The sequence below is a fragment of the Salmo trutta genome, chromosome 7, assembly GCF_901001165.1.
Source record: "Salmo trutta chromosome 7, fSalTru1.1, whole genome shotgun sequence".
Lineage (NCBI taxonomy): Eukaryota > Metazoa > Chordata > Actinopteri > Salmoniformes > Salmonidae > Salmo > Salmo trutta.
Window position 1 is genome coordinate 21,915,114 of NC_042963.1, and position 19,574 is coordinate 21,934,687.

Genomic DNA, 19,574 nt, shown 5'->3' on the forward strand with positions numbered 1-19,574 from the left:
CATAGAGACCCATTGGTGGTGTGTGTGTGTGGATGTGTGTGTGCGTGTGTATGCGCCTGCATGCATGCATGTACATGTGCACATTGTGTATGATGAAGCAGGGAAAAGCTAGCTAGAGGCATATGGATTACACATTTCCACTTTTACAATATGAAAACAGAATTTCAACGAAAGATGACCATAAATAATCTCCAATGTACAAGAGAGATGTTACACTTTTTTTAGTTTTTATTAATTCACTTTATTTATTCAGTGTAGCTCAATTGAGACCAGGGTTTCATACACAAGGGTCCCCTGAGTACAAACATTTTCTAACAAACAGGGAGAAAACATTTACATTAAAAATAAAACAAGAAGAAAAATAACCACAACACCACAACCTCAACACCACAATTTCAATAACTAAACCACTACAATCAATCGAAACAACTGCAATCCTCAAAAACACCAGAGTCCTACACTGCCCTAGCGACACAAGGGAATCTAGATGCAATGAATTTTGTAGGTTGTGCCAACAATGGGGGGCACTAAAACTAAAGGAGCATTTCCCTAAATTGGTCGGTAGCTCATTCTTTTACACGTTAGCAACAAAGTTAGGTCCTTTGGAAGTTTGTGTAATAGAGCTTTGTAAACAAAAAGGCAATAATGAAGTGATCTACGGGACTTTAACAAGGACCAGCCAACCTTTTGATACAAAATGCAGTATTAAACTGTCACCTGTGATAAAGCGAAGGGCGCTATGGTAGAAGGCATTCAAAGGTTTAAGAGTAGAGGCTGCTACAATATGGTAAATGGTGTCACCATAGTCAAGAACTGGCAGGAAATGTGCCTGTACAATCTGCTTCCTGGTATTTATGGAGAGGAAAGATCTATTTCAAAAAAATTATCCCACTTTAAATCTTAGTTTTTTAACTAGCTCATCCATATGTTTTTTAAACATGAAGTCTTTGTCAATCCAAATGCCCGGATATTTATAGGCGTGAACCCGATCGATGGGAGAAACATCCAATTAATAAATATGTAGTTCATCTGAAAATGTTTTGTGAGAATTAGAGAACAACATATATTTAGTCTTGCCCTGTCACAGCTGTCGTTGAAGAGAGAATGGGACCAAGGCGCAGCGGGTTGCGTGCTCAACATATTTATTAAATAAAATGAGAACACCACGGAAAAACAATAAACAAACTAACGACAGGAACAGAGAAGCAGGCTCAACAAAAGCAGTGCTATCAAACAACTACCCACAAGTGACAAACAAAACACACACCTACTTATAGGACTCCCAATCAGAGTCAACTAGAAACACCTGCCTCCAATTGAGAGTCCAGCACCCAACCTACACATAGAAAAACTAACCTAGAACATACCCATAGAAATACAAAACATAAACCAGTGACCAACAAACCCCGTAATACATAAATCAACTGCCCTCTGCCACGTCCTGACCAAACTACAATAACAAAATATCCTCTATACTTGTCAGGACGTGACATGCCCTCATTAAGTACAGGTTAAAAAAACAAACAGGGCTTTCTCTAAGTCAACAAAGTCACATTGCAACTCTAACATAGACCAATATTATTTATTTAAGTAGTAAAGAGAACAGGTCCCAGTACCGACCCCTGCGGTACACCTTTGGTAATATCCAGGAAACTAGACTTGACGCCATCAGAAATCATTATTTGAGTCTTATCTGACAGATAATTCTCAAACCACAGGCAGACGCCTGATGCAGGCCTATTTCAGCCAACTTTTATGGGGTACTGGGAAACATCTCAGCTCCAGGCAACATCTCAGCTCCTGTTCTGATGTGTATGACTGTATGGAGTCTGTTGGGAGGAACAAAATCCTATTGATATCCAGGGGTACTCTTCTTTCATCCAAAAACAGTGCTTTCAGAAAGTATTCACATTCCTTGACTTTTTCCACATTTTGTGTTACAGCCTGAATTTTAAATGGATTAAATTGAGATTTTGTTTCACTGGCCTACACAAAATACCACATTATGTCAAAGTGGAATTATGTTTTAGACATTTTTTTATAAATAAAAAATGAAAAGTATTCTACCCCTTTTGTTATGACAAATTTGCTTAACAAGTCACATAATACGTAGCATGGACTCACTCTGTACAATAATAGAGTTTAACCTCTCTAGGGGGTGTGGGACGCTACCGTCCCACCTGGCCAACATCCGGTGAAATTGCAGAGCGCCAAATTAAAAAACAGAAATGCTCATAATAAAAATTCATAAAACATACAAGTGTTATACATCGGCTTAAAGATGAACTTCTTGTTAATCCAACCGCGGTCTCAGATTTCAAAAAGGCTTTACGGCGAAAACATACCATGCGATTATCTGAGGACAGTGCCCAGCACACAAAACATTACATACAATTACCAGCCAAGTAGATTAGTCACAAAAGTCAGAAATAGCAATAAAATTAATCACTTACCTTTGATGATCTTTGTATGGTTGCACTCACAAGACTCCCAGTTACACAATAAATGTTGATTTTGTTCGATAAAGTCCCTCTTTATATCCAAAAACCTAATCCAATGGCTCAAAGGCAGTCACAACAGGCAGACGAAAATTCCAATTAGTACCAGTAAAGTTCGTAGAAACATGTGAAACGATGTTTATAATCAATCCACAGGTTGGTTTTAGCCGAAATAATCGATTATATTTCTACCGGACAATAGCGTCGTCAATATAAAAGAAAAACAAGAAAGGTGCGCTCTCGGTCGTGCGCAGGAAACAGCTCTGGGGACATCCCACTATCCACTCACTCAAAATGGTCATTCTCCCTAATTTTTCAGAATAAAAACCTCAAACGATGTCTAAAGACTGTTCACAACTAGTGGAAGCCATAGGGAACGGAATCTGGGTCCTATCCCTTTAATGGTGGATATGCTTTCATTGGAAAAACAGCCATTTCAAAATAATGACACTTCCTGGATGCATTTTCCTTAGGTTTTTGCCCGCCATATCAGTTCTGTTATACTCACAGACATTATTTTAACAGTTATGGAAACTTTAGAGTGTTGTCTATCCAAATCTACCAAATCTAGCTTCTGGGCCTGAGTAGCAGGCAGTTTACTTTGGGCACACTTTTCATCCGGAGGTAAAAATAGTGCCCCCTACCCTAGTGATGATTTTTGAATGAATAACTCATCTCGTTACCCCACAAATACAATTATCTGTAAGGTCCCTCAGTCAAGCAGTGAATTTCAAACACAGATTCAACCACAAACACCAGGGATGCTTGCCAATGCCTCGCAAAGTATTAATTACACTTTGTATCAATACACCCAGTCACTACAAAGAAACAGGCATCCTTCCTATCTCAGTTGCCGGAGAGGAAGTAAACCTCTCAGGGATTTCACCATGAGGCCAATGGTGACTTTAAAACAGTTAGAGTTTAATGGATGTGGAGAAACTGAGGATTGTACAACATTGTAGTTACTCCACAATACTAACCTATATGACAGAGTATATGACCGGAAGCCTGTACAATAAGGAACTAAAGTAAAACTGCAAAAAATGTGGCAAAGAAAGGAATGTTATGTCCTGAATACAAAGTGTGTTTGGGGCAAATCCAACACAACACATCACTGAGTAACTCCCTTCATATTTTCAAGCATAGTGGTGGCTACATCATGTTAGGGTATACTTGTCATCGGCAAGGACAAAGGAGTTTTTTAGGATAAAAAGACACGGAATAGAGCTAAGGACAGGCAAAATCCTAGAGGAAAACCTGGTTCAGTCTGCATTCCAACAGACAATGAGGGACAAATTCACCTTTCAGTAGGACAATAACCTAAAACACTAGCCCAAATATAGACTGGAGTTGCTTACCAAGACAACATTGAATGTTTCTGAGTGGTCTAGTTACAGTTTTGTGCAAATATTGTACAATCCAGGTGTGCGAAGCTCTTAGAGACTTACCCTTAAAGACACAGCAGAAATCACTGCCAAAGGTGATTCTAACATGTATTGACTCAGGGTTGTGAATACTTATCTAAATAACATTTTCTGTATTTCCTATTAAATAATACAAAATAAAAAAAAGCATGTTTTTACATTGTCATTATGGGGTACTGTAGATTGGTGAGAGTAAAACATGTTTCATCCATTTTTATTGCAGGCTGTAACACAACAAAATGTGGAATAAGTTAAGGGGTATGAATACTTTCTGATTCATTGACACGCAATGAGAGGACAGCACTATGTTTTCTGGGAGAGGTACAAACCCACTAAGCAAGGACAGACTTTTTTTGGTGCAGTCTGGACCGGCCTTGATTTCAACATCTATGTTTGGTTCAGATCTGGTTCTGTCCTGCCTTGTTTTGGCGCAAACATAGATGTCTATGATAGGTTCAGATTTGGTCCGGTCCTGACCAAATCTGAACCAAGCATAGACGTCTATGTTTCACAAGTTTGAACAGCACAGTACAGTACTGTGGAGGACAACAGAGTACAGGACATTACAATAAAGAAAAGTAAAGTATAGTTTACTCTAATGTAGTCTATTCTAGTGTACTGTACTGAATTAAACAACTGTACTCTACTGTACTTTTCTCTTGAATTAAACTTTACTGTATTGTACCGTACTCCACTGTACTCAACTGTACTCTACAGAAGAAAACTCTGTCCTGTACAATACTATACTGTACTCCACCATGCTGAACTGAACTATGCCGTACTGTGCGGAAGATTTGGCCTGGTCCTGACCGACCACATTTTTTCTTGTTTTGGGCGGACCTCAAAATATGTATTTTAAACATCAGGAAAACATGTATTTTCACCTTTCATTCAGAACCTAAAAGGAACTTAACTTCAACGCCTAGAAAATATATCTTGTAGACATCCTTTCAACTTCATTTTGTTCATTTTGCTTGCTGGGAAGAGTAATAACGTTGTCGAAAGCCTTTCTGAAATGCTTTCCGACCATGTCCAAAGCTTTGGGTGAGATGAAATTAACATTTTCTTTTCATTTTACAGTGATTGGAAGACTGAGTGGGGAGGAAGTGATAGTGATTTAGAGTGGAAATGTGAGAGAGAGAAAATAGAAGGAGTGTGTCTTACCACTTCCGTCCTCCTGCCTCATGCTGCTGCACTGTGTATCCAAACTGGGCCTCTTTGGAGCCTTCAATGATCTTGTACTTCTTTGTGTCAAAATTGAAGCAGTGCCAAAGGCCTAGAAACACACACAAAACATTGTATAAGCATTTCAAAGATTAAGTACACTGAATGAATGTAATTGCACCACTATTGCGTTCCGTCTCACACTCAACGGGCTTACCAACCGCTTGCACAGTGAGAGAAGCAAACTTACCAGTAACACTTTACAATAAGTTGCTCCTATTAATATGTAACTACCCAGTAATAACTGTAGTAATAATAGTAGTTACATAGATGTTACTAAGTAATTACATGGTAATAAGGTTTTGTAGCTATCAAGTATTACACATTTGGAACACGAAATGTGTAATTGCACATTCACTTGCTGAAGGTTAGTCCACATGTGTAACTACTGATGTTATGAAACATTTTCTTGTTCCACTATGTAACTAATGTTTTGTAATCACACGCTTGATATCAAAAAGAAGTAACAAAGACAAATGGAAACAAATTTGTGTTGATTTGGTACTCAAGCGTCAATACATTACCCATCCCCCAACACTGTTAACCAAGAGTCAAGACTAAACCAATTCACCTTGGTGGTGTGCAGACTGGTTTTATATTATTCTTAATGATTTCGCACAAACTAGAAAAAAATGCCACAATATGTCTGTGAAACTATATATTCACCGTATTATGAATGAATTGTGGTTTATTTGGTAGCATTTCGCAGTGTGACTGATTTTACTAATTGCATTAGTACTGTACAAAGTTCGAGGTACGCTATTTGATAGATTCCCCCGCTCCCCCTACCTCGGGCTTCCAGTGGGGAGACCTGAGGTCAACCTACCCCCGCCCCCTCCCCATCTTGTATTTCTGAGTGGGAGACCTTCCCAGGCAGTAGCCTGCCTAGCTCACAAACTAGAATCAGGGTGCCCACCCCGACATAGTTAATTGACCCACAGTCCCACACGGTGACATGATATCATTGATGTGATGTGCAAATGAGCGATAGAAAACTGATCGCGGAAATGTCACTATTCCACATTTTTTGGTGCGTCGCCCCCTTGCCCATATCGCCTATACTTAAATTCGCCACTGACTCCAACCAAAATCTGACCTTGTTACACATAACTACAAGGTGCCACTACTATCGAATCCACATATAATACCAGGATTGATAAATAGGCTAGAACCTTATTTTTAATTAGTTTATTTCTATATTATGACCTGGCTCAAAAGCTATGGAGCTTTTTATTTTATTTGACCTTTATGTAACTGGGCGTTCAGGGGGAGAAAGACAGATTTTTACCTTGGGGATTCGATCGTGCAACCTTTCGGTTACTAGTCCAACGCTCTAACCACTAGGCTACTTGCCAGATATACTTACATAGGATATACTTGTAATTATCATGTACCTACACAGTAGTGGGAAACAATGTAAAGTGAAACCCAGTTGGGTATAACCTTTATAATTACTATGTAGTTTAAATGTAACAACCTTTGTAGACAATAGGCTAACCAGGTGAACATTAGGTATAACCCATTTAGTTGCATTGTGCTTACAATGTAGCAAATCTTTAACAACCAACTTACTTGTAATTACAATGTTGGTACAAGGGATATACATATGTTTACAATGTACTTTCCCAGGAGAAGCAACTTAATGTAAAGTGAAGTGACATTTTTAATGACTTTGCAGTTACAATGTAACAACCTTTGCAGACAATAGGCTAACCAGGAGAAATGAGGAGACAAGAGAAAATCCTTCAGTTTGACTTTTCTTTTATGGATTTGACAAAGATTCATATTCAAACTAGGGCTGTCAAATGATTAAAATAATTAAGAGTTAATGGCTTTAGTTAATCACGATTTAAGAATTTGTTCAAATTTGGCCCTAAAAAAAAAAAAAAAATATCTCTTTAAAAAGAAGTGTACTGAGTTACAGCCATATTATGTTTTGATTGTCAGGGGAAAAAAACACAAAATAATCTGTACCGGAATGTTTTTAATGGCATTTTCACCATAAACAACACAAAGTCACTAACATACATGTTATTGAAGTTGAACATGTGCGTGCATAAACACACACACAAGTACTGTTAAATCTTCAGTCATTCTAAATTAGTCTTCTCCCAATTTATGATTGGAGGGTTGACTATAGGAAAAAGTAAGTGTCTCTATGGATACAAAGAACAAAGAGCTTTAAACTTGTCCAATAATGTTCTGAATTCCACAGAAGACAATGACAGATCAGCCAGGCCTGAGTTTATGTAAAATATAATATTGCTGGTAGATCTAGCCGAGGCTACTTATCCATGTACTTCAACATTAACTAGTCACAAGCTGCTACTACTACAATTGGGATCATTTGCTTAAATCTTTTGACCCGAGAAGTACAACAAAAACAGTAGTTGGCTAAATGCAATGATTTTAATCATGTTCTGATTAAAATCGTTGTGGGAAGTTAGTTGAATCAAGAGGCATTCAGCCATGGTACTGTAAACATTCTTCTGGTTAGCTAGCTAATGTTAGCATAACTAGCTACTTCTGTACAAATTATGTTTTTGGAGTCAACAATGCGGCACTGTTTGAAAATAAACAAATTCATGCAGAGCTGCAGGAAAACGTGTGGCGAGACAGCATTTGCCCCCGTACTTTTCGATCTTTCAAAGCAGCCGCACTGAACGGATTTACCAGACATATTCATAAGTTAATGTCATAGAAAAACTCGAAAAAGTTTTGCAACGTTAAAAAAGTAGGCCTCTGTTATTGGAAAAGTTGACATAGTACCTCACCGAATTTCAGCCCGTTTGCCTTTGTTTTGTCTAGTGAATACAACCCTGTCCCTGGCATTTCACAGTGGAATCCCTTGTCAGTCACAGTGGTCTCCTAGCTACAGTCTTCAGACCCTCATCAACCACGCCTCTCAACAACTATGTTTCGTTGCACAAGCACATCTTTGTTTGATTCAGCACTTGGTTTCTTTCTTTGCTCATCCTCCTCTCCTGCCTACCTGGTTGCTTGCCTCACAAGAGAGCGAACACAAATTTTTATGGAAACAAAATATGTGTCAGTAAAAGCAATTTAATAAAAGCAGTTTAGTCGTCCTCTGAAACTAGGTAGATTAATAAACGTGGGAAAGAGGTCAGTGGAACACCAACTGGGGGGATAGACAAAGGATGCTGGATCAAATCAAATCAAATTTGATTTGTCACATGCTCCGAATACAACAGATCTTACAGTGAAATGCTTACTTACAAGCCCTTAACCAACAATGCAGTTAAGAAAATACCAACAAAAAAGACAACAAAAAAGTAAGAGAAAAAAAACAAATAATTAAAGAGCAGCAGTAAATAACAATAGCGGGGCTACATACTGGGGTACCAGTTCAGAGTCAATATGTCAATGTGCGGGGGCATTGGTGTCGAGGTAGTTGAGGTAATAATGTACATGCAGGGGGGGTATTAAAGTGATGAGAGTAGAAGCCTCTTGGATCTAGATTTGGTGCTCCGGTACCACTTGCTGTGCGGTAGCAGAGAGAATAGTCTAAGACTAGGGTGGCTGGAGTCTTTGACAATTTTTAGGGCCTTTCTCTGACACCACCTGGTATAGAGGTCTTGGATGGCAGGAAGCTTGGCCCCGGTGATGTACTGTGCCGTACGCACTACCCTCTGTAGTATCGGAGGCAGAGCAGTTGCCATACCAGGCAGTGATGCAACCCGTCAGGATGCTCTCGACATTGCAGCTATAAAACATTTTGAGGATCTTAGGACCCATGCCAAATCTTTTCAGTCTCCTGAGGGGGAATAGGTTTTGTGGTGCCCTCTTCACGACTGTCTTGGTGACCCGTCGATGAGAATGGGGTTGTGCTCAGTCCTCCTTTTCCAGTAATCCACAATCATCTCCTTTGTTTTGATCACGTTGAGGGAGAGGTTGTTGTCCTTGCACCACACGGTCAGGTCTCTGACCTCCTCCCTATAGGCTGTCTCATCTTTGTCGGTGATCAGGTCTACCACTGTTTTGTCATCAGCAAACTTAATGATGGTGTTGGAGCCGTACAGTCATGAGTGAACAGGGAGTACAGGAGGGCATCCCTGAGGGGATCCCTGAGGGGCCCCCGTGTTGAGGATCAGCGTGGCGGATGTGTTGTTACCCACCCTTACCACCTGGGGGTGGCCCGTCAGGAAGTCTAGGATCCAGTTGCAGAGGGAGGTGTTTAGTCCCAGGGTCCTTAGCTTATGGATGAGCTTTGAGGGCACTCTGGTGTTGAACGCTGAGCTGTAGTCAATGAATAGCATTCTCACATAGGTGTTCCTTTTGTCTAGGTGGGAAAGGGCAGTGTGGAGTGCAGTAGAGATTGCGTCATCTGTGGATCTGTTGGGGAGGTATGCAAATTGGAGTGGGTCTAGGGTTTCTGGGATAAGGGTGTTGATGTGAGCCATGACCAGCCTTTCAAAGCATTTCATGGCTACAGACGTGAGTGCTGCGGGTCGGTAGTCATTTAGGCAGGTTACCTTAGTGTTCTTGGGTACAGGGACTATGATGGTCTGCTTGAAACATGTTGGTATTACAGACAGGGAGAGGTTGAAAATGTCAGTGAAGACACTTGCCAGTTGGTCAGCACATGCTCGGAGTGCACGTCCTGGTAATCTGTCTGGCCCAGCGGCCTTGTGAATGTTGACCTGTTTAATGGTCTTACTCACATAGGTTGCGGAGAGCGTGATCACACAGTTGTCTGGAACAGCTGATGCTTTCATGCATGTTTCAGTGTTACTTGCCTCGAATGCAGCATAGAAGTTATTTAGTTCATCTGGTAGGCTCGTGTCACTGGGCAGCTATTGGCTGTGCTTCCTTTTGTAGTCTGTAACAGTTTGCAAGCCCTGCCACATCCGACGAGGGTCGGAGCCGGTGTAGTAGGATTTGATCTTAATCGTGTATTGATGCTTTGCCTGTTTGATGGTTCGTTGGAGGGCATAGCGGGATTTCTTATAAGCGGGATTTCTTTCCCGCTCATTCAAAGCGGCAGCTCTACCCTTTAGCTCAGTGCGAATGTTTCCTGTAATCCATGGCTTCTGGTTGGGGTATGTACGTACGGTCAATTATTGATAAAGCCAGTGACTGATGTGGTGTACTCCTCAATGCCATCGGAAGAATCACGGAACATATTCCAGCCTGTGCTAGTAAAACAGTCCTGTAGTTTAGCATCTGCTTCATCTGACCACTTTTTTTATAGACCGAGTCACTGGTGCTTCCTGCTTCAATTGTTGCTTGTAAGCAGGAATCGGGAGGATAGAGTTATGGTCAGATTTGCCAAATAGGGGGCGAGGGAGAGCTGTGTACGCAATCTGTGTGTGGAGTAAAGGCGGTCTAGTGTTTTTTTCACTCTGGTTGCACATTTAACATGCGGATAGAAATTTGGTAAAACTGATTTAAATTCTATGCATTAAAGTCTCCGGCCACTAGGAACGCTGTCTCTGGATGAGCGTTTTTCTGTTTGCTTATGGCGGATTATAGCTCATTGAGTGCGGTTTTAGTGCCAACCTCGCTCTGTGGTGGTGTGTAGAGAGCTACGAAAAATACAGATGAAAACTCTCTAGGTAGATAGTGTGGTCTACAGCTTATCATGAGATACTCTACCTCAGGCGAGCAAAACTTGGAGACTTCCTTAGATATCGTGCACCAGCTGTTGTTTACATAAATGCATAGGCCCCCGTCCATGTCTTACCAGAGGCTGCTGTTCTGTCTTGCCGATAGAGTGTATAACTTGCCAGCTGTATGTTAATGTCGTCGTTCAGCCACGACTCAGTGAAACATAAGATATTACAGTTTTTAATGTCCCGTTGGTAGGATATACGTGCTTTCAGTTCGTCCCATTTATTTTCCAGCGATTGAACATTAGCTAGCAGAACGGAAGGCAAGGGCAGATTAGCCACTCGTCGCCTGATCCTCGCAAGGCACCCTGATCTTTTGCCTCAAAATCTCAGTTTCCTTCTCCAGCAAATCACATGGATCAGGGCCTGGTCGGGTGTCTGCAGTATATCCCTCGTGTCTGACTCATTGAAGATTAACTCCTCATCCAATTTGAGGTGAATAATCCCAGTTGTGATGTCCAGAAGCTCTTTTCGGTTATAAGAGACGGTAGCAGCAACATTATGTACAATACAAGTTACGAACAATGCAAAAAAACTAACAAAATAGCATGACTGGTTGAGAGCCGATAAGACGGCAGCCATCATTTAAAGGATCGATGCACATTCAACAAATATGATCTGACAAAATGGATATTCGTCAAAACCATCATTGTTGATGTATTGTAACAGTCCCAAAATGTGGTTACTAAAGTCCGATTTGGATATAGTTGTCTGTTTTCGCATAGTGTGAAATACACATATAAACAATAGCCTAAATGTAAGCAAATTTTGCGGGGAGCAATGAGACAATTCAGGATCTTTCCCCCACGGCACCTTTCCCCCACGTGTTTTCATGGCATTTCCATTGTTTTTGATGAGTTCCATGGACCTCTTTACAGCATCTATGATCCAATCTTAGCTAGCTAATGAAACTGCTAACATTAGCTTTAGTAGCCTAGCTATAAAACTAGCTAATTAACCTTAGCTAGCTAGGTTGATGTAATCATGCAGCCAGCAACATTAATAATTTAGACTCACTAAATAAATGATCTGCTGCTACCCAAGGCCAAGGGATACTGAAGTTCCTGAAAAGGTTAGTCACCCAGTTTGTTAGCACAGTAATGTTGGCATATTATTTTATTTCCACTGCTGTTGATTATTCACAAATGTTTGTGGCACAAACTTCTGTCTTTAAAGTAAAAATAATAACAATATCCGCCACAGAGCAGTCTACACAGACAATATGAACACATTTGTCCAACCATAACAGATAGATGGCTAACGCATAAAGAGAGAATTGATGGATTCTAGCACCACCATAACTTTCACAAATACAGAGACAGGCAGTCATCATGGCATCAGTCTTTTTCGACAAGCTAGTGCAAAGTGACACCTACTGATATGAACTGGTAATGCAGATTTGTTAGAATAGAGCAGAGTTCCCCAACTGTCCCACAGGCCAGCGATTTTATTTGGCCCCTCAAGTTTTCTGAGAAAATGTTTTTGGACATAAAAGACAGTAAAAAACAATAGCAAATCAGCTCCATGTGATTAACTTTGGAAATCTGTTCCCAAGTATTCCAACACATAATAGAGAGATATATGCCATCGTATACAAAATGTAAGAAAGGTTTAACATTATTATGTTTTAGTAAAATGTTATATCTGTTCAGGCTTCTTGTTGTCAGTTTTAAGTCTATCAATTTTGATGGGGGCGGCAGGTAGCTGAGCGGTTAAGAGCGTTGCGCAAGTAACTGAAAAGTTGCTGATTTGAATCCCTGAGTCAACTAGGTGAAAATTCTGTCGAGGCACTTAATCCTAGTTGCTCTGGATAATAGCATCTGCTAAATGACCAAAATGTAATTTTCAATGAGGCGGCCCTATTCATAGGCTATGATAAAATATTATTATTATAGATAGCTTCCCTTTTCATCTGTGCTATGACTACAGGGCTGAGGTTTTTCTTGTCGGGTCATATGGATTGGAAACACTCCTGGCCTAAGGTGGATCCAACCCTTCAAACTACCACAAACCTTGTTATTATTAATTCTGAATCTGATGTCAAAAGAGCCAGAGACAACAACTTCAATGGACAACATACTCTGTAGTTTAGTGAATTACTGTTGCAGGGCTGAGTGTTACGCAAAGAATGGTTAATGTCTTTAAATATTAATTTCACTCTATACACACACAAAGTTAAGCAGTGGAATTTGAAAAATAAAAATGACACGTTTCAATGTAGAAAATTATTTTAATTTTATGTCATAAAACCTATTATTTGTTCATCTGATTACAGTGATCTGCTATTACTTGTTCTGTAACCTTTATGTAATGCAGGGTTACATTTGACACTATACACAGTAGAATTTGTAACAAGGCAGGATTACATTTAACTCTGAAAGTTGTTTTTACAGTGAGGGAAAAAAGTATTTGATCCCCTGCTGATTTTGTACGTTTGCCCACTGACAAAGAAATGATCAGTCTATAATTTTAATAGTAGGTTTATTTGAACAGTGAGAGACAGAATAAGAACAAAAAATACAGAAAAACGCATGTCAAAAATGTTATAAAAGGATTTGCATTTTAATGAGGGAAATAAGTATTTGACCCCTCTGCAAAACATGACTTAGTACTTGGTGGCAAAACCCTTGTTGGCAATCACAGAGGTCAGACGTTTCTTGTAGTTGGCCACCAGGTTTGCACACATCTCAGGAGGGATTTTGTCCCACTCCTCTTTGCAGACCTTCTCCAAGTCATTAAGGTTTCGAGGCTGACGTTTGGCAACTCGAACCTTCAGCTCCCTCCACAGATTTTCTATGGGATTAAGGTCTGGAGACTGGCTAGGCCACTCCAGGACCTTAATGTGCTTCTTCTTGAGCCACTCCTTTGTTGCCTTGGCCTTGTGTTTTGGGTCATTGTTGTGCTGGAATACTCATCCACGACCCATTTTCAATGCCCTGACTGAGGGAAGGAGGTTCTCACCCAAGATTTGACGGTACATGGCCACGTCCATCTTTCCTTTTGATGCGGTGAAGTAGTCTTGTCCCCTTAGTGAAAAACACCCCCAAAGCATAATGTTTCTACCTCCATGATTGACGGTGGGGATGGTGTTCTTGGGGTCATAGGCAGCATTCCTCCTCCTCCAAACACGGTGAGTTGAGTTGATGCCAAAGAGCTCCATTTTGGTCTCATCTGACCACAATACTTTCACCCAGTTGTCCTCTGAATCATTCAGATGTTCATTGGCAAACTTCAGACGGGCATGTATATGTGCTTTCTTGAGCAGGTGGACCTTGCGGGCGCTGCAGGATTTCAGTCCTTCACGGCGTACTGTGTTTCCAATTGTTTTCTGGTGACTATGGTCCCAGCTGCCTTGAGATCATTGACAAGATCCTCCCGTGTAGTTCTGGGCTGATTCCTCACCGTTCACATGATCATTGCAACTCCACGAGGTGAGATCTTGCATGGAGCCCCAGGCCGAGGGAGATTGACAGTTCTTTTGTGTTTCTTCCATTTGGGAATAATCGCACCAACTGTTGTCACCTTCTCACCAAGCTGCTTGGCGATGGTCTTGTAGCTCATTCCAGCCTTGTGTAGGTCTACAATCTTGTCCCTGACATCCTTGGAGAGCTCTTTGGTCTTGGCCATGGTGGAGAGTTTGGAATCTGTCACGATTCCCACCGACGGTGGCGCCCCCTCCTGCTCGGGTGGCGCTCGGCGGTCGTCGTCACCGGCCTATTAGCTACCACTGATTCCCTTTTTTGGTTTTCCCTTTTTTTGGTTTTGTGCACCTGTGTTTAGTGTGGTTAATTAGCGGGGCTATTTATGTTAGCTGGTCCGCTTCCGTGTTGTGCGGGATTATTTCTATGTTGACGGTTCATGTTCGTGTCAGCGCTATTTTACGCCGTGTGTACTTTCTCCCCTGTGTTTGGGAATATTTTGTTTCAGTAGTGAGTGTACATTAAATACGCCACTACCCTGTGCTCGCTGCTTCCTGTGCCTCATTCCTTCACCACGACTGCCAATCCGTTACAGAATCTGATTGATTGATTGCTTCTGTGGACAGGTGTCTTTTATACAGGTAACAAGCTGAGATTAGGAGCACTCCCTTTAAGAGTGTGCTCCTAATCTCAGCTCGTTACCTGTATAAAAGACACCAGTAAGCCAGAAATCTTTCTGATTGAGAGGGTGTCAAATACTTATTTCCCTCATTAAAATGCAAATCAATTTAAAACATTTTTGACATGCATTTTTGGGGATTTTTTTGTTGTTATTCTGTCTCTCATTGTTCAAATAAACCTACCATTAAAATTATAGACTGATCATTTCTTTGTCAGTGGGAAAACGTACAAAATCAGCAGGGGATCAAATACTTTTTTCCCTCACTGTATGTGTAATTCATATAACCACTAACCTTGTGTTGTTGTCCTGGTCTCCATCTGGCCCATCAGAGGTTGGTTCCCTGGTGCTCACTGTAGGAACTGATTGCCATATATATTCAATCATTAAAACAACTACTTTCAAGATTTTCATGAATAACAATATCCCTCTTTTCATGAAGTAGATTTGATTGAGTGTCACTCATTCTATTGCACTCTATTCTAACCAAACCTACATTACCAGTTCATATCAGTAGGTGTCACTATACACTAGCTGGTCCAAAAATACTGATGCCATGATGACTGCCTGTCTCTGTATTTGTGAAAGTTATGGTGATGCTAGAATCCATCATTTCGCTTTTTATGCATTAGCCATCCATTTGTTATGGTTGGACAAACGTGTTCATATTGTCTGTGTAAACTGCTCTGAGGTGGAATCTGTAGGTTTTTTACTTTAAAGACAGTGACATTTGTGCCATAAACACTTGTGAATAATCAACAACAGTGGAAAAAAAGTAATATGCCAACATTACTGGACTAACTGGCTGACTAACCTTTTCAGGAACTTTTAGTATCCCTTGGCCTTGGGTAGCAGAAGCAGATCGTTTCATCTTCTTTATCCTGTGCCAAACACATTTATTCGGTGAGTCTAAACTATTAACATTATTTGTTGGCTGCATGACTGCATAAACCTAGCTAGCTAATGTTAGATAGCTATCTAGCTAGGCCAAGATTTCCCAAACTCGGTCCTGGGTCCTGGCTGCGCCACACCAGATTGAAAAGTACTGGGGCAAATGCTGTCTCACCACCTTTTTCCGGTCGGCTTTGCAACCACCGACTGTTTCTTCATTATTGTTTGTCTAAGATGGCAAATACAATGCAACTAAAATGGTTAAACCTAAAGGTCTCCTGTCTTTTAATTTCTCCTGGTTAGCCTATTGTCTGCAAAGGTTGCTACATTGTAACTATATAGTAATTATAAAGGTTACACCCAACTAGATTTCACTTTACATTAAGTTGTTTGCTCCTGGGTAGTTACATGATTATCACAAGTATATCCTATGTAACAATATTGTTCTTACATTACATTTGATTCGGTATAACCTTTGAGCCAGGTCATAACATAGAAATAAACTGGTAGTTAATGACAAGGGTGTGCCTTGTTACAATTGTTACAAGGTCTCAGCCTATTTATCATCCCTGGTATTACATGTGGATTCGATGGCAGTGGCATCTTGTAGTACATGTAACATCCTGTATGTGATACTTTAGATTTGTGTATTTGTGACAGGATTAGACCTGACCTCTGGTAATCAGTGGACTCCCGATTAACATGTGGTAATGATCAGCCAAGAGGCACGCATACCCATAGTCATTAAAGAGAGTGGGAGAGAATACACTGGAGGACAAAAACCCCTGTGAAAGTTGATCAAAGAACAGTCCTTTCAGTGGAGAGATTGCTTCTCCTCCTCTCCTCCCTCCTTTCCTCTCCTCTCTTTACTATGTTCTCTCTCAGCTCTTGACAAGCACACGCCACACATTGGGACAGGAGCAGCTCCCTCTGGTTTCAATTTAAATGTTTATCAGGAAAGGTTACTTGAAAGACAGAAACGGGAGGGAAAACTCTTTTTCTTGATGTAGCCAAACACTCCTAAAAAGGAGTATTAAAATGATGTCACATGGTCTTTTAAGTTTATTTTCTACTGCAGGAAATGGTGAACAGTAGAAATAGATGTAGCAGATGAGAAGAACGTCCTCTTGGATAAAACAGAAAGGGGGTTAAGTTGATCTGACTTCAATTTAAATTCCCCTCTCCCTCTTCACTCCTTACGTGGATCTGCTTATTGCACTTGACTTTTCAAGTCCTCTAGCATTCTCGAACGAGAATACGATGTTGAGGACTGGTCAAGTGAGACTACTTGGACCAGAGTAATTAAGTGTTGTCCTGGCGATACTTGGAAATGTATATAAAACAGAGTAGGTTCTTAACGAGAGCACAAAATAGAATCTACAAACAACAGTAATTGCTGAAAAGGCACGTGGCACTGAGTTGGGCAATGTTGTCAGCTTGCTGTCTGAATTTATAGAAGGAAATAAACGATCACTCAGGGGAGTGACAGAAATTGAGGGCTGTTGGGAACTCTTAAAGGAGGGAGAGAAAGAGAGGGAGGGAGGGAGAGAGAGAAATAGCTTTAAATGTCATCATACTTAAATCAGACGCAGAGCTCCTTCTCCTCCACTGTCAGGAACAACACAATAATATTAGCCTGTTTCTCAAGAAAAATACATTTGACACATTCAGAACTCAGGGTGTTGTCCTGAATTCATCAAGCTTAGAGGAACATATCACATCATGATAACTGGCCCACCTTTTGGCCCTCTTTGCTTCACAGTGGGACTGCTGAGTATTTCAACACCTAAAATGGGAACGTGAAGATTTCTCGGAAGTGAGCCTTTAGCACAGAAATCAAAGTTTATTTGTTGCGTACACCAGTTACAACAGGTGTAAACGATGCAATGGAATGCTTACTTAAACTAAAGCTCCCTTAATACTGCAGTCCAAATATCAAGATCAATAATAATCAATCAAGAATAACAAGTAAAAAATAAAGTAGTATGCAATAACAAGCAGAATAAATTAGCATGCAGAGGGACAGATCGGACGTTTTCCTGCCCCTGGTAAGAATGGTTGGCAGCAGAGCTGCTGTAGCCGAGTCTAGTTAGGAACTATGTGCACTATGAGTCCCTTAAAAGGAGAACAGATACAGACATCAGCACCGGATATACTATAGAGTGATATTCCTTACTCTACCCACCCAGCTGTACGAATGACCAGTGTGTTTAAAAACACAGTGAGCTGTGAGATTGTCTTGCACGGGTGCCAACAAAGCAAAGTTCTGATCAGTTTGGCTACCTGGGAAAATAAACATTGGGGAAAACAAGATGATTTGTAGTTAGTCCGTGCCCTGAGGTTGTATTACTTTGTTAATGGCTGAGTGGAATTTGCTTCTGTTTGTGGAGGAACTACATTTATCTGAGCTGTCTCAGGGACTTGGCACAGTGGGGAAACCTCAGTAAGATCCAGACCAGACCAGACTTTGGACCTGAGAAAGTCTCAAAGTCATGGCTCGACTCCCACATAGCAAACGTTTCAATGCAGGCAGTTTTTCTACTTATTTTAACAGTCAGACACTTGGATGATCCTCTCTGGCTCTTAGAAGTGTTTATACTTTTTAAAGAATTTTTCAGAGGCCATCTTTGAGATTGTCTGTCATTTTTCATTCTTATAATTCCATACTTTTCTAGATGCTGCTTGGGCGCCACAATGTGATGCAATGGTTTGAAGACATTCGAATGGTAGGTTTGCTTTGTAATATTACTTCTGTAATATAGAATATTATACAGCCCTAGGTGGAAGTAAATCATTGTCTTTCAGTAGTATTTTCACAAGACACTTCCCACTGGGCAAAAACTGGTTGAATCAAAGTTGTTTCTATGTTATATCAACCATAAAAAAATCTATGAGATGACGTTTAATCAACTTGGAAAACTGATTGGATTTGCAACAAGTAATCAACTTAATTTAGCCTAAATCCAATGACAAGATGACATTTTTGGTGGATTACCTGTTGAATTCACGTTAGTTGACACCTCAACCAAATGTGAATCAAAACTAGACGTTGAACTGACATCTGTGCCTAGTGGGTTGGTTTAATGTCAAATAGTATATAAATGGTTGGCAGAGAGAGAGAGAAAGAATGATGAGGCATATTTTTAATATTCCTCTCAGTAATATTAGAAGACCGACAGTGATCCCACAATCCTGCCCACAGAAATAAACCCAGTCTCATTCACATCCTGGCACACAGTGGAGACAGACAACTACTGGCACAGCATCACTCACTGCAGCTTAACATTGACAACACAGACTTATGATAACCTCACCCCTTCCCACGTGTAATGGATGTGGTTCGGCGAACCACACTTGCGTGATGAGTAGCCTTGCCTGACACCGGAAGAATTGTGTTGGTTCCCTGGGTTAATGCCTAGGCTTTAGCTCAGCGGATAAACACAGTCTTGTTTAAACCCAGGGTTTGAATCCAGCTAGTCACAAGCAGGAGGAAAAGACAAGCACACACAAACTAATATGACCATACACTCATGTACCTCTCTAACCTGTCCTGCCACACCCTGATCAGTAGATCATGGACTGGTTATTATTATCTGCCAAGAGCATACAGAGGAGAGTAAGATATGGGCTGCCAATAAGTGTTGTCTGATCCATTTAGAAAGGCTGATCAATCCCCCTCTGAACTCACTCCTGCTAGAAGGGAATGCACCTACATGACTAAAGAATACACATGTTTTAGAAACCGTTTCCAATAGTTCAGTGATAAGCTATATACAGCTATGTATAATATCTATGCAACTGAAGTGTAA

At 40.6% G+C, this 19,574-nt stretch overlaps 1 protein-coding gene across 2 annotated transcripts in view; it reads right to left on the reverse strand.

Moving 5' to 3' along the window:
- itga11b (integrin, alpha 11b) overlaps window positions 1-19,574 on the reverse strand; it is a 101,877-nt gene that overhangs the window by 69,129 nt on the left and 13,174 nt on the right. The window contains exons 1-3 of one of the 2 annotated variants that reach the window (XM_029758375.1): window positions 15,689-15,725; window positions 15,170-15,236; window positions 5,087-5,198 (exon numbers count right to left, since the gene is read on the reverse strand). In XM_029758375.1, the coding sequence (XP_029614235.1) occupies window positions 5,087-5,198; window positions 15,170-15,203 (146 nt within the window). In that variant the 5' untranslated portion in view covers window positions 15,204-15,236; window positions 15,689-15,725. Of the gene's footprint in view, window positions 1-5,086; window positions 5,199-15,169; window positions 15,237-15,688; window positions 15,726-19,574 lie in introns of those variants that run through there. The other variant, XM_029758374.1, reaches the window with a different exon arrangement.